The sequence below is a fragment of the Oncorhynchus clarkii genome, chromosome 1 (genome assembly GCF_045791955.1).
Source record: "Oncorhynchus clarkii lewisi isolate Uvic-CL-2024 chromosome 1, UVic_Ocla_1.0, whole genome shotgun sequence".
Classification (NCBI taxonomy): Eukaryota; Metazoa; Chordata; class Actinopteri; order Salmoniformes; family Salmonidae; genus Oncorhynchus; species Oncorhynchus clarkii.
Window position 1 is genome coordinate 47,587,327 of NC_092147.1, and position 15,757 is coordinate 47,603,083.

Below are 15,757 nucleotides of genomic sequence, written 5' to 3' on the forward strand. Positions count from 1 at the left end.
ATTATCAGCAGAGCCCCAGGTCGTGTTGCAATAGACCCACCGGGTCAGGCAGAGGCAGTTCTTCTTCTTTCTGTATAGGAAAGTGTCTTATGCAATCAGACCAGCTCAGTGATTTACAACTTTTCTCTCTCATTTTTCTCTCTGAGACTGAGAAACATATCCCCGCCCTCCTTTCACAGTTCTCATAATTTTCTATGACAGAGAGACACGCAGCAATACTCAGAACATTTTTTACAAATAATTATCTTTATTTGATGCAGAATAGGAACACTTTTGGTACTTTTTTACAAATCAAAGAATAAGTCTTGTTTGTTGAGCTCAATTAGAATCACATCATGCCATTTTCCATTTTTGCTCCATAAAAAATAATAATTCCACACCTGTGTGTTCTATTGCACAATCACACCTCCAATTTCCTCTCAGCACTGAAGAGATAACTCAGCCAAGTACAGACATGGTCTATTGGCTGGCAGGCTGTCAACTGCCTAGCTTAGCCAAACAATTAGAAGTTACTGTCAGAATCACTGCGTTTGGTTGTCCATTAAAACAAAGCACAAGGGTGACTCTGAAATGACACCCCATACAGCCCACTACTTTTTAGGGAATAGGGTGCCATTTTGGATGAAGCCAAGGTTTTGTGTGACGTATTATACGATAAGTTGTGAAGAACTGGTGGCACTATCTGCTAGATTCTCTCCACATTTGGGTTCTGACATCAAAGAATAAAGCAAGCTAGTTGCTCTACGGCTTATAGAAAGCTCAGCAGCACCTAGGCCTACGACCATGTACCTGACTGTATAGAATAAACCAGAGTAGTAAAACTCATCTTAAGATACTTAACATAAAAGTCCTGTCCAGTTTTTTCACGACTCACAGAAACATGGACCGTCAAGAACACATGGCAATTGTGCATGAATAATTAGTTAGAAAGCCAATACTCCGACAACCCACCCTTTTGTTTATTATATTAGACACGTAAAAGTCCAGCTTCTGTTCAAAATATATACAACTGTCTTAGGTCTTTACTAGGTAAGTTGTCTTTGTGTAAAAGCAAATGGCCAAAATGTATCCAAAGCACTGCGAGATTAACACAGCAGCAGCAAAATAAGGCTGCAGAAGTATAAGCTGCATCTCAGCATCTAGGATCAGTGTACACTCTCTTACAGAAAACAAATTCATTCATTCAAATCCCATCTGAATCCTCTGCTGTATATCCACAACACATAAAAAGCAGAAACTACACAGACGTTACATGTCTGATGCCAGGAATGGTGTGATGCCTAACTGGCCAATATACTGTTTGGCCCTGATCTGATCCTTTATGATTAAAACAGTTATTTTTAGCATCAAAATAATGGAATGACAATAATTTATTTTTGGTCACAACTGAGCAATTGTCCTTTTGGCAGAATACATCAAAACTGCTTAGAAATGCCACACAACCACTTCTATGAACAGTGGACATTATGACTTATCATGTGAATCTTGAAATTCCCAAATGACATAAATGATCATGTTGGATCATCTTATTACTCAGATGGTGCTGTGGCGTTGTCAAAGGGAAGTTGGCCCTAATCACCCTTTATGAGCGCTCGTAACTTATCAGTTGCACTTATATGCTCTACCATAATTCCACCACACGGTGTGTCGATGTTGGCTTTATAAAGAACTTATATATTTCAACGCAAACATAGGTCAATGACATCTTCACTTTTTTAAGAGTTACCTCAAATTATTTACTTGTTTTTCCACTTAGGTAAAAAAAAAAAAAAAAAGGTGAAGATGTCCTTTAATTAACTTCTTAACCCCCATAACAGGGAAGAAAATACTCTATCAGATGTCCATGGCCTTGACGTGGACAGAGGACAGACACCTGCCCATACTGTGGAAGAGGGGGGTGACAAAAATGTCTGTAAGGCTGCTCCAGACCACCTGGACAGAGGGCAGGGCCATCAGACAGCTCCGCACCACCGGCATCAACACCCTGGAAGGAGGAGGACATTCTTCAAATGCACAGAATGTGTAGGCATAAGTATTACCTGAATACATATTACATTACGGGGAACATTTAGCCTTGTGTTGGGGTGTAATATCAGTTGCATGAGGTGTTCCTAACAAGTTCCGTTTGCTGCAGAGTCCAGAGTACCTTGCAACATGAATTCTAACACAGCCTTCTTGATCCTCTTACTTTGTCCATTTTGGATATGCATAAACAGTTAATGCAGACTTTATGAATGCTTGGAGCCTGCAGTATGTATTACGGGCAGAAGGAAGCCTAGTGGTTAGAGCTGTTGGACCAGCAACCATAAGGTCACGGGTTTGAATACCCTTTGACGGCAAGGTGAAAAATGTGTCCGTGTGTGCTTGTGCAAGGCACTTAACCCTAATTTGCTCCAGGGGTGCCATACTACTATTGCTGACCAATGTAAAACAACACATTTAACTGCACCTATCTAGTGATTGTTGTATTTCTATTTGACTGTATAAGGCTACGGAATGTGTTTTTATTATAGTGCCTTCTTTAGTGCCACTACATCTTGTGACACTATGTATCAGACACATCCCAGCCACAGGGTCAACTGTTTCTCATAGTTCCCATTCCATCCTCTACTGATCTGTGCTATGTCACCAAAGCCATATTTCAATTGCTTATCCTCCATAAAAGCTGTGACAGACAGTGCAGACGGACTCTTCCTCATCACAAATGGCACCCTATTCCCGATATAAAGCTCTACTTTTCAAATCAAATCCAAATTTATTGGTCGCATACACATATTTAGCAGATGTTATTGCGGGTGTAGCAAAATGCTTGTGTTCCTAGCTCCAACAGTGCAGTAGTATCTAACAATACACAACAATGCACACAAATCTAAAAAGTAAAAGAATGGAATTAAGAAATATAAAAACTTTAGAACAAGCAAAGTCAGAGTCCAGAGTATAAGAGTGTATTTGGAAAGTATTCAGACCCCTTGACTTTTTCCACATTTTGTTATGTTATAGCCTTATTCTAAAATGGATTAAATATTATTTCCTTGATGGGTTAAATAAAAACATTTCCTCATCAATCTACACACAATACCGTGTAATGACAAAGTGAAAACAGGTGTTTAGAATTTTTAGCAAATGTATTAAAATGTCACGACTTCCGCCAAAGTCGGCTCCCCTCCTTGTTCGGGCGGTGTTCGGCGGTCGACGTCACCGGCCTTCTAGCCATCGCCGCTCCATTTTTCATTGTTCCATTTGTTTTGTCTTGTTCCCTGCACACCTGGTTTACATTCCCTAATCACACTGCATATATATATATATATTCCTCTGTTCCCCCCATGTCTTTGTGTGAAATTGTTTTGTTTTGTGTTTGTTGCATCGCACCAGTCTGGTTTTTCACCCTGGGCATTGCCTGTACCCTCTTTGGGGAATTATTGGTGAACCTTATTGTTATTATTAACGGTATTTTGCGCTTGTCACTTTTGCCGGTTGGCTTGAGTTGTAGCTGTTTTCTCCCGTCTGTTTGTTGCTCTTGGCTAATAAAGTCGCCTGATCACCTATTCTCTGCTCTCCTGTACTTGACTTGAATGACCAGAGGTGAAAACCCTGACATAAAAATAAAAAACAGACCTTATTTACATAAGTAGAACTCTGAAACAGGATTGTGTTGAGTCACAGATCTTGGGAAGGGTACCGAAAACATTTCTGCAGCATTGAAGGTCCCCAAGAACACAGTGGCCTCCATCATTCTTAAATGGAAGAAGTTCGGAACCACCAAGACGCTTCCTAGAAGTGGCCCAGCCAGCCAAACTGAGCAATGGGGGAAAAGGGCCTTGGCCAGAGAGGTGACCAACAACCCGATGGTCACTCTGACAGAGCTCCAGACTTCCTCTGTGGAGATGGTTGTCCTTCTGGGAGGTTCTCCCATCTCTGCAGAACTCCACATATCAGGCCTTTATGGTAGAGTGGCCAGACAGAAGCCACTCTTCAGTAAAAGACACATGACTGCCCGCTTGGAGTTAGCTAAAATGCACCTAAAGGACTCTCAGACCATGAGAAACAACATTCTCTGGTTTGATGATACCAAGATTGAATGCTAAGCATCACATCTGGAGGAAACCTGGCACCATCCCTACGGTGAAGCATGGCGGTGGCAGCATCATGCTGTGGGGGACTGGGAGTGGGAGACTAGTCAGGATAGAGGGAAAGATTAACGGAGCAACGTACAGAGAAAGCCTTGAAGAAAACCTGCTCCAGAGCGCTCAGGACCTCAGACTGGGGCAGAGGTTCACCTTCCAGTAGGACAACGACCCTAAGCATACAGCCAAGACAATGCAGGAGTGGCTTCTGGACAAGTCTCTGAATGTCCTTGTTCTGGCCCAGCCAGAGCCCGGACTTGAACCTGATCGAACATCTCTGGAAAGACCTGAAAATAGCTGTGCAGACCTGACAGAGCTTGAGAGGATCTGCAGAGAAGAATGGGAGAAACTCCCCAAATACAGGTGTGCCAAGCTTGTGCCGTCATACCCAAGACAACACAAGGCTGTAATCGCTGCCAAAGATGCTTCAACAAAGTACTGAATAAAGGGTCTGAATACAAATGTAAAATTTTTATTTTTGATAAATTTGTTAACATTTCTAAAAAACAGTTTTTGCTTTGTCATTATGGGGTATTGTGTGAAGATTGATGAGGACATTTTAGAATAAGGCTGTAACCTGTCAAATATATGTGTGTGTGTGTGTGTGTGATGGGATGTATAGAAAATATTGACAGTTTATGGATAGAATAGGTAGTATATCTGAAGAATTGTATGGCCTTGACCAGAATACAGTATATACAGTATATACATATGAAATGGGTAAAACAGTATGTCAACATTATTAAAGCCCTATGGGCAGTGGTCAAAAGTAGTGCACTCTGTAGGGAACAGGATGCCATTTGAGATCCAACCATTGACTTTTGGCAAAATCTATTCTTCGGAGAGACTGAGACATTGAGACATGGGGAAACTAGACCATAATCTGTACTAAAGGTCATATTAGAGTTACTTTGTGACATGCCCACAAAACATGCCCACAAGCAATATGTAGCCTATCTATTCTAGTGGAATGTCCCACTCTTCTCTAAAAACAGGCCTACAGTGCTGCAAGGCAGAATAGAATGCCAACTATCTGGCAGGGGTTATGGGGGCTTTTTTCCATTACCAGCTGAACACTGCATTCCTCCCAACTTTCCATAAAGTGCCTCACTTGGGCACAGATCTGGTGTTGTTTTAGCAAGCAGCCCCTTATCTAATTGACTCTTAGGCGGAATTTGTGAATGTTGGGAGTTAAATGGTTTTCCTTCAACCTAACCACTGTGTCCACTGGCATGCATACAGCACATAATGGAACATAGGCCTATGTATGGAAAAGCTATGACTTAATTGCCCAAATAAAGTAAAATCAATGACGACACATTCATAGTTGTACCCTACATATGACATTAATTGTATGAATATATACGTCAGTATGCCTACTGGTCTTTCTGTGCAAACGGTCTACTATGGGTCAAAACAAATAGGCAGCAGAGCAGTCAATGGAAAATGTGGCCCTTGGCCAAGCTCTGAAACAACAAGATCGTATGTGTTGTGTTCCTACCAAATATGAATACAGCTGAGGACCCCGAAGACTATCCCGATGATAAATGCCATGGGAACGGCGAGGATGGTGGTCAGTATTCGGTAGAATACATATTTGAACAGTTCGAAGACGGCGTGACTTCCTATCCATACTCTGTCGAAGCTGTGGCTGGAACTGGGCTCTGCGATCACATCGTCAAAATCAACCTGGGGAAGGAAACAAGCGCTTGTCAGGAATCAGTCATGGACTCACTCACATACCCATTTGTCCTATTCTGTCCAAACAAACATATTAGCAGGAGTTTACAGCCAATATGGAAACTAAACACATAGGCAATGGCGCATGACATTTGCATTTGTTGTGCATTCATATTTTTTTTATTACATATGGTAAAACGACAATAACGAAAGTATTGATCTACAGTTCCGTCCACTGGAGTGAACTTTGTGAAAACCGGAGCGCACGGTGCGCTGATACACTGATACAGTAGTTTACCTTTAAGTGCGCATTTATGTCATTGGGATCTCGGTCTGGGATCGCCGCGTAAACTTTGTCTTTCTTCGACAAAATCGGTTCTATTGATCTGTTGAACTCGTCCTCGTCCATGATAATACTCGTCTCGTAATTCTCCTTTTCGATACCCATTTTAACTTCACAGACGGCGCGGTGGGCAGCGGAGAGCTCTCGTTGGTGGCGCTCTCTGCATTTGTGTCTGTGTCTACGCGCATGAAACGGACCCACGCCCGGTGCGGAAAGCGGCGCAACGTAGTGTAGACACAACAAGCAAAGTCACGTCCCCATAGCTACTTGCACTGTTTGAACAAATATATTTGTTGAAGAATTCGTCAGATTGATCAAATAATCTGAACGCGGCTATATATGGCAAAATAGTAGTTGACGTTAGTTAACCATTGGACATTATGTATTTATATCTTAACATTTGTATAGGCTATACACACTAGTCATATTATTATACATTTTAGTCATTTAACAGATGCTCTTATTCAGAGAGCATTTACAGGTGTAATTTGGGTTAATTTCCTTGCTCAAGGACATGACAGATTTTTTAGCTTGGGGATTTGAATCAGGGACTTTTCTGTTACTGGCCCAACACTTTTAACCACTAGGCTCCCTGCCACCACAAGACCTCTTCATGCACCACTCACCATTCAGATAATCGTGAGGTGTCTGAGTGCCAAGTCACAAAAGGCCTTAATCATCACAATCATGACAGTAGCCTGTTTGATAACATTAGTCCCCTTCCTTCACTTCCTCTCTTTTTCCTCCTCCTCCACTATCACAATCTCCAATTAAAAGGGATGTGGAGGAGAGCGAGGAGGATGAAATTAGAGGGATGTATATGTGAGTTTGGGAAACGTGTGTGTGTGCATGTATGTGTGTAAATGAACATTGAGTGCATTTTGTGCATGTCTTCAAGAGGTTCTTGCAGATTTATTGCACATATTTAATGAATTCAGTGACCTATCCTTCTACCGATAGTGAACATACTTGGGAGCAATTTTAGAATCGCTCTCAGTCTTCATATTTTTAAAGCCAGGCACAGGAGGCTTCTGAGGGGAGAACGGCTCATAATGATGTCAGGAACGCAACAAATGGAATGGCATTGAAAACCTCAACTATGTGTTTATTACAAATCCATTCCAGTTATTACCACGAGCCGTTCCCCGCAATTAAGGTGCCACCAAACTTCTTTGAAGCCAGGATATACAGTTGAAGTTGGAAGATTACATACACCTCAGCCAAATACGTTTAAACTCAGTTTTTCACAATTCCTGACATTTAATCCTAGTAATAATTCCCTGTTTTAGGTCAGTTAGGATCACCACTTTATTTTAAAAATGTGAAATGTCAGAATAATAGTAGAGAGAATGATTTATTTCAGCTTTTATTTCTTTCATCGCATTCCCAGTGGGTCAGAAGTTTACATATACTCAATTAGTATTTTGGTAGCAATGCCTTTAAATTGTTTAACTTGGGTCAAATGTCTTGGCTAGCCTTCCACAAGCTTCCCATAATAAGTTTGGTGAATTTTGACCCATTCCTCCTGACAGACCTGGTGTCAGAGTCATATTTGTAGGCCTCCTTGCTCGCACACACTTTTTCAGTTCTGCCCACAAACGTTCTATAGGTTTGAGGTCAGGGCTTTGTGATGGCCACTCCAATACCTTGACTTTGTTGTCCTTAAGCCATTTTGCCACAACTTTGGAAGTATGCTTGGGGCCATTGTCCATTTGGAAGACCCATTTTCGATTAAGCTTTAACTTCCTGACTAATGTCTTGAGATGTTGCTTCAATATATCCAGATAATTTTCCTTCCTCATGTCGCCATCTATTTTGTGAAGTGCACCAGCCCCTCCTGCAGCAAACCACCCCAACAACATGATGCTGCCACCCCCGTGCTTCACGGTTGGGATGGTGTTCTTCGGCTTGCAAGCCTCCCCCTTTTTCCTCCAAACATAACAATGGTCATTATGGCCAAACAGTTCTATTTTTGTTTCATCAGACCAGAGGAACTTTCTCCAAAAAGTCTTTGTCCTCATGTGCAGTTGCAAACCGTAGTCTGGCTTTTTTATGGTGGTTTTGGAGCAGTGGCTTCTTCCTTGCTGAGCGGCCTTTCAGGTTATGAGGACTCATTTTTACTGTGGATATATATACTTTTGTACCTTTTTCCTCCAGCAGCTTCACAAGGTCCTTTGCTTTTGTTCAGGGTTTGATTTGCACTTTTCGCACCAAAGTACTTTCATCTCTAGGAGACAGAATGCATCTCCTTCCTGAGTGGTATGATGGATGCGTGGTCCCATGGTGTTTATACTTGCGTACTATTGTTTGTACAGATGAACATGGTACCTTCAGGCTTTTGGAAATTGCTCCAAAGGATGAACCAGACTTGTGGAGGTCTGCAATTTTTTTTCTGAGGCCTTGACTGATGTATTTTGATTTTCCAATGATGTCAAGCAAAGAGGCACTGAGTTTGAAGGTAGTCCTTGAAATACATCCACAGGTACACCTCTAATTGACTAAAATTATGTCAATTAGCCTATAACAAGCTTCTAAAGCAATGACATCATTTTCTGGAATTTTCCAAGATGTTTAAAGGCTCAGTCCACTTGGTGTATGTAAACTTCTGACCCACTGGAATTGTGATACAGTGAAATAATGTTTAAATAAACAACTGTTGGAAACTTACTTGTGTCATGCACAAAGTAGATGTCCTAACCAACTTGCTAAAAGTATAGTTTGTTAACAATCGTGTGTGGAAAGGTCTAAAAATGAGTTTTAATGACTCCAACCTAAGTGTATGTAAACTTCCGACTTCAACTGTACATGCACAGAATATAGATATATTTTTCAATTGTTGGGATTATTCTCACACTAACCCCCCTTCGGAAAGTATTCCGATCTCTTGACATTTTTTACATTTGTTAGGTTACAGCAATTTTCTAAAATTGATTCAATTGTTTTTTTCCCCTCATCAATACCCCATAATGACAAAGCAAAAGCAGAACTATCACATTTACAGAAGCATTCAGACCCTTTACTCAGTACTTTGTTGAAGCACCTTTGTCTGTGATTACAGCCTCAAGTCTTCTTGGTTATGACACTACAAGCTTGGCACACCTGTATTTGGGGAGTTCCTCCCATCTGCAGATCCTCTAAAGTTCTGTCAGGTTGGATGGGGAGAGTCACTGCACAGCTATTTTCAGGTCTCTCCAGAGATGTTTAATCGGGTTCAAGTCCGGGCTCTGGCTGGGCCACTCAAGGATATTCAGAGACTTGTCCCAAAGCCACACCTGTATTGTCTTGGCTGTGTGCTTAGAGTCATTGTCCTGTTGGAAGGTGAACCTTCGCCTCAGTCTGAGGTCCTGAGCACTCTGGAACAGATTTTCATTAAGGATCTCTGTGCACTTTGCTCCGTTCATCTTTCCATCGATCCTGACTATTCTCCCAGTCCCTGCTTCTTAAAAACATCCCCACAGCATGCTGCTGCCACCGCCATGCTTCACCGTAGGGATGGTGCCAGGTTTCTTCTAGAAGTGATGCTTGGCATTCAGGCCAAAGAGTTAAATATTGGTTTCATCAGACCAGAGAATCTTGTTTCTCATGGTCTGAGAGTGTTTATGTGCCTTTTGGCAAACTCTAACTGTCTGTTCTGTGTCTTTTACTGAGGAGTGGCTTCTGTCTGGCCACTCTACCATAAATGCCTGATTGGTGCAGAGCTTCTAGAAGGTTCTCCCATCTCCGCAAAGGAACTCTAGAGCTCTGTCAGACTGACCATCGGGTTCTTGGTCACCTCCCCCACCAAGGCTTTTCTCCCCCGATTGCTCAGTTTGGCTGGACGGCCTGCTCTAGGAAGTGCCTTGGTGGTACCCAACTTCTTCCATTTAAGAACGATGGAGGCCGCTGTGTTCTTGGGGACCTTTAATTCTGCAGACATTTTTTGGTACCCTTCCCCAGATCTGTGCCTCGACACAATCCTGTCTCGGAGCACTACGGACAATCCCTTCGGTGTAATGGCTTGATTTTTGCTCTGACATACACTGTCAATTGTGAGACCTTACATAGACAGGTGTGTGCCTTTCCAAATCATGTCCAATTAATTGAATTTACCACAGGTGGACTCCAATCAAGATGTATAAACGTCTCAAGGATGATCAATGGAAACAGGATGCACCTGAGCTCAATTTCGAGTCTCATAGCAAAGCGTCTGAATACTTATGTAAATAAGGTATTTTTAAATGTATTTTTATACATTTGCAAAGATTTCTAAAAACCTGTTTTCGATTTGTCATTTTGGGGTTTTGTGTGTAGATTGTTAATTTTGAACAGTTATTTGATCCATTTTAGAATTAGGCTGTAACGTAACAAAATGTGAAAAAAGTAAAGGGTTCTGAATATTTTCTGTAGGCACTGTATATATACCACACGCACGTGTGTTCGCTTGCCTGCGTGCATGTATGCATATGTGTGTATGTGTTTGTGTGACCATCAACTCTTTTGTCCACCGCTTTGAAACTCATTTGTTGATGAAGTCCAGTTTCTTGTCCTTGTCTGTCGAGTGCAAGTAATTTAAACAACAGGAGCATTTCTATCAGGGTTGTGCTCAATTCAGAATTTTGGAATTGACTCCCATTCAACTCATGAGTTCAAATTCAAATTGAATAGGCCACACTCCACAGGAAACTAGAATTTGAATTTGAGTTTGAGTGACAGGAAGTAGAATTGAATTCAGTGGACTTCAAAGAAATTAGTCATAGAACATGAGAGTTATATTGAATCTGACATGTCACACTTCCAGACACTCAAGCAATAAGGCACGTGTGGTATATGGCCAATATACCACGGCTTAGGGCTGTGCTTAGGCACGACGCAATGACACCAGGATACAGCCCTTAGCTGTGGTATATTGGCCATACAAAGAATATATAACTTTTCTCTGTAAACAATGTTCATATACTCTTTTAACCTTAGTGCTTAGAATAGCCAATTATATTCCCACCAACCATTTCATTGTTTTTGGCTTCTTTTTGAAGGCTTTTAGGGTCAACTTGAGGGTTAAACTAATGCATTCTGGAAACGTTTGACATTTTATGTAGTCTAAAAGATGCATATTTATATAGAACATACCTAATATAGAAAAGAAAAGGAATTTTAATTTCAAATTAAAGTATATTTCCTTTAATAAAAAAACAAATCTAAATTCAATTATGTATCCTGTTTACTATTTCATTTAAAGTATTGAATTGAATTTACAATGCATTCTCAATTCATTTCTGAATTGAGCACAACCCTGCTTTATAGGGCAGTGTGTGTGTTTGTTTTGTGTGTTTGTGACAGCAAGGCAGAAATCCAGTCAGCAGGGAGAACAGAGAGGGGTCCTGCCCCCAAAGTGGTGGAACCATACAAACCCACAATCCCCAGGCTTAAACACACAGGGCTTTTCTGACAGCCAAGCATTCAACAAGGGAGGCCGGGCTGGCTGGTTGACTAGGAAATGGTAATGTAGGGTTGGCTGGGGTAGGATGGGGGGTGGCCAGCCATTGATAATGTGGTGAGGGCTGGTTGCATAACATTGTGTATACTTGTATTAGTCTCGCATTGCCCTACCTCCTGAAAGTGGATTACGCTTGTAAAGTCAAACGTCACAACACGCTCTAAACTGCTCTGGTGACAGACACACTCTGGGCATTGTCTCCATTTGTCACAAGGCTGTTGGCTGCGCTTTGCTATCACTGGAAAAGTCTTGAAGATGGCATAGTATTTTTGTAAGGACCCCAAAAAAGGAGTCAGTGGGAAAACCTATTCAACTAAGTAAATACATTTAGGAAGTGTTTAAAAATGATGTTTTACAGTACTGGTAGGCCATTTTGTAGGCTAACTCAACTGAGCTGTTAGCTAGCTGTACACACTGTTTAGCTAAGTGAATTACATGTCAACAGCTAGCTAACTTTCTATTAGCTATCTATCTTGAAATAATAATTGTAAATTAAAAACACCGTCTGCAAATGCATTTGTACATAACAGCCATGGAAGCTGGTGAAATTGCAGCTCCATCTGCCAGTAAAGGGAGACTGTAGGCTACTGGATAGCCTAGACAGACATTGTTGCATGGGTGCTAGATCTGCACAATCGGCTGCCTTGGCTAGCTACTGGATAGGACAGGCAATTTTGTGGGAGGACATTATGAAAAGATTCTCCAGTTCCAGTCCCTAGAGGGGAAAACTTTGAGAACAGAGAGATAACAGCAACATAATATTCAGTGCTGCCTAATTTTTGTATAATGAAGCCTGTTTCTTTTGGTGTTTTCTGTCCTCAGATATGATAAGCTGTGAAAGACTGTTTGCATCTGAAGAGACAGGTCACAAGAAACTAATAGTGCATTTTTATATAGGATATACCCCAGTGTTTAACCCAAAAGGCTCAGACTCTTCTCTTTCCATCTACGCGGGCCGGCACCTGTGTCTCACTGGGCCATGGCTCCGGTGGACGGGCTCTCATTTGGGATCAAAGCCAGGCCACTGGTACAACTTGAATTTACATAACACTGGCTAAGTGTGAACTTTAACACCTTCTCACAAAGCAACTGTGTATACCAGCGGTATTTTTGTATACAATAGTAACTGGAACAGTTACAGTAGATCAGGGGATCAGTGGAGCAAGGTTGGCCACTGCTGATATGGAGGTTTTTTTTGTTCACCTGAAATGATGCCTACTAATAGCCTACTTGTTACTACTCAATTACCTAATGTTGTTTAGACTAAGATGTCTATTGCTCTTTCACATACGAGTTAGCTTATTTTAACATTTTGTAGAGATGACGTTTTGATTCTTTGAAGTGGTGTTTGAACTTGATTTCATTCATTCAAAATTAACTAGTGTCAATGTTGATTAATCACATATAACAATCCTGCAATTAAGAGGGAAGGGGTTTTGTTCTGCCTCTAATATTTCTGTGTGTCTGTGTTGTATTCTCAAACGAACATTTCCTTTTTTGTCTAGTTATACGATCTCCAATCTGTTTTATTTGATTGTCACTCTGTCTCAGTATATCAGCTATCTGAATCCATTTAGCAACTTATCATATGGTATGCATCACCAATACAGCCATAGGCCTACACTATGATTGTATTACTGGCCTTATGGGGATCTGTCATCTCAAGCAGAGAATAGCTAAGCTCACACATTATTTACATGTTGATTTATATGTTCTCAATTTAAATTGATACTATTAAAAATGTATCAATGTATATGAAGTGAACCATATACCAGATTTTGTACATGCCTTTTTAAGTGCTGACAAGTGCTGCAAATCCAACCCTTGTAATTTAGTTATAGTATGAAAATGAGGAGATGACAATTAGACCACAGGAGATGAGCGTTACAGAGTAACATATTATGAGGTTCATTTTATTTGATTCATTTTAGCAATGTTGCTTGCAAAAAGGTTGCAGTTGTTCCCATAGTAGATAGAGGGGTATTCAACTCTTACCCTACGAGGTCCGGAGCCTGCTGGTTTTCTGTTTTCCCCTGATAATTAATTGCATCCACCTGATTTCCAAGGTCTAAATCAGTACCTGGTTAGAGGGGAACAGTGGAACTGGCTTCGAGGTCCAGAGTTGAGATTGATGGAGATTTATTTTATTTATTTACTTTTATTTATTCAGGGAACCCTTTGAGACCAGGGTTTCATTGACAATGGTACCCCGAGGACAACAATTCAAAATGATAAATAAAATAAATTGGTAAATGATAGAACCAATACTACAGCTTCAAACACCACAAATACCATTTTTTACATTCAATCCAAACAGTTGCAATTATCATTAAATTGATTTGACATTAAAGTCTTAAACTGCCCTAGAGGCACCAGAGAGTCAGGATGTAGAGAGTTTTCTAGTCTATTCCAATAATGTTGGGCACTAGAACTGAAGACCTAGATCAGCATGTACGTACTAGTGCAACATTTTGGTTTTGTCTCCAGCACTACACAGCTGATTCAAATGATAAAAGCTTGATAATTAGTTGATTATTTGAATCAGCTGTGTAGTGCTAGGGCAAAAAACAAAACGTGCACCCCTTGGGGTCCTGAGGACTGAGTTTGGGATATCCTCTACTAGTGGAACCTCGAGTTATCCATCATTGTGAACGGGTTTGGTGTCTCATCTTTTTTTATTTTAACAGTGAAGTGATCTACAGGACTTTAATGAGGACCAGCCAACTTTTTGATACAGGATGCATCAATGAGTACTAAAACTGTCACCTGTGATAAAGTGATGGAAGGGCACTATGGTAGACTGCATCCAAAGGTTTAAAAGTAGCGTCTGCTGCATTCTGATAAATGGTATCCCCACAGCCAAGAACTGGCAGAAAAGTTGGCTGTACAATCTGCTTCTTGCTGTTAAGGGAAAGGCATGATCTATTTCTATAAAACAAGCCTACTTTAAATCTCAGCTTCTTAACTAGTCACCCGTAAGTTTTTTAAACGTCAAATTATTGTCAATACAAAAGCCCAGATATTTATAGACGGGAAACTGCTCGATGAATGAACCATCCAATGCATACATGTGTAAGCCATCTGCAATATTTCTATGAGAATTAGAAAACAGTATACATTTAGTTTTTCCCTCATTATGTACCATTTCCAAATCAACAAGGACTTTCTGCAAGGTGACCATATCAGACTGCAGTTCCAACATAGCGTGGGCAGCCGTATGGGGCAATAGCATACATAACAGAATGTTTCAGGTTTTTGCTTGTAGACCAATATTATTTATATACTGTAAATGGTATATAGGACACGTCCCATCCCTGCGGGACACCTTTAGTAATGTCAAGGTAATTTAAACTTGACACCATCAGAAAGCACACATTGTGTCCTGTCTGATAGATACAGTGCCTTGCGAAAGTATTCGGCCCCCTTGAACTCTGCGACCTTTTGCCCCATTTCAGGCTTTAAACATGAAGTGAAACAACATTTATTGGATATTTCAAACTTTTTTAACAAATCAAAAACTGAAAAATTGGGCGTGCAAAATTATTCAGCCCCTTTACTTTCAGTGCAGCAAACTCTCTCCAGAAGTTCAGTGAGGATCTCTGAATGATCCAATGTTGACCTAAATGACTAATGATGATAAATACAATCCACCTGTGTGTAATCAAGTCTCCGTATAAATGCACCTGCACTGTGATAGTCTCAGAAGTCCGTTAAAAGCGCAGAGAGCATCATGAAGAACAAGGAACACACCAGGCAGGTCCGAGATACTGCTGTGAAGAAGTTTAAAGCCGGATTTGGATACAAAAAGATTTCCCAAGCTTTAAACATCCCAAGGAGCACTGTGCAAGCGATAATATTGAAATGGAAGGAGTATCAGACCACTGCAAATCTACCAAGACCTGGCCGTCCCTCTAAACTTTCAGCTCATACAAGGAGAAGACTGATCAGAGATGCAGCCAAGAGGCCCATGATCACTCTGGATGAACTGCAGAGATCTACAGCTGAGGTGGGAGACTCTGTCCATAGGACAACAATCAGTCGTATATTGCACAAATCTGGCCTTTATGGAAGAGTGGCAAGAAGAAAGCCATTTCTTAAAGATATCCATAAAAAGTGTTGTTTAAAGTTTGCCACAAG

At 40.9% G+C, this 15,757-nt stretch overlaps 1 protein-coding gene across 1 annotated transcript; it reads right to left on the reverse strand.

Moving 5' to 3' along the window:
• Positions 1-224: 224 nt before the first annotated feature.
• On the reverse strand, positions 225-6,529 carry LOC139408289 (caveolin-2-like). The gene is made up of 3 exons (XM_071152002.1): positions 6,103-6,529; positions 5,626-5,813; positions 225-1,984 (listed from the first exon to the last, which is right to left on the reverse strand). Exons 1-3 carry the CDS (start codon positions 6,250-6,252, stop codon positions 1,834-1,836), a joined length of 489 nt encoding a protein of 162 aa, XP_071008103.1. The 5' UTR covers positions 6,253-6,529; the 3' UTR covers positions 225-1,833.
• Between the last annotated feature and the right edge of the window lie 9,228 nt (positions 6,530-15,757).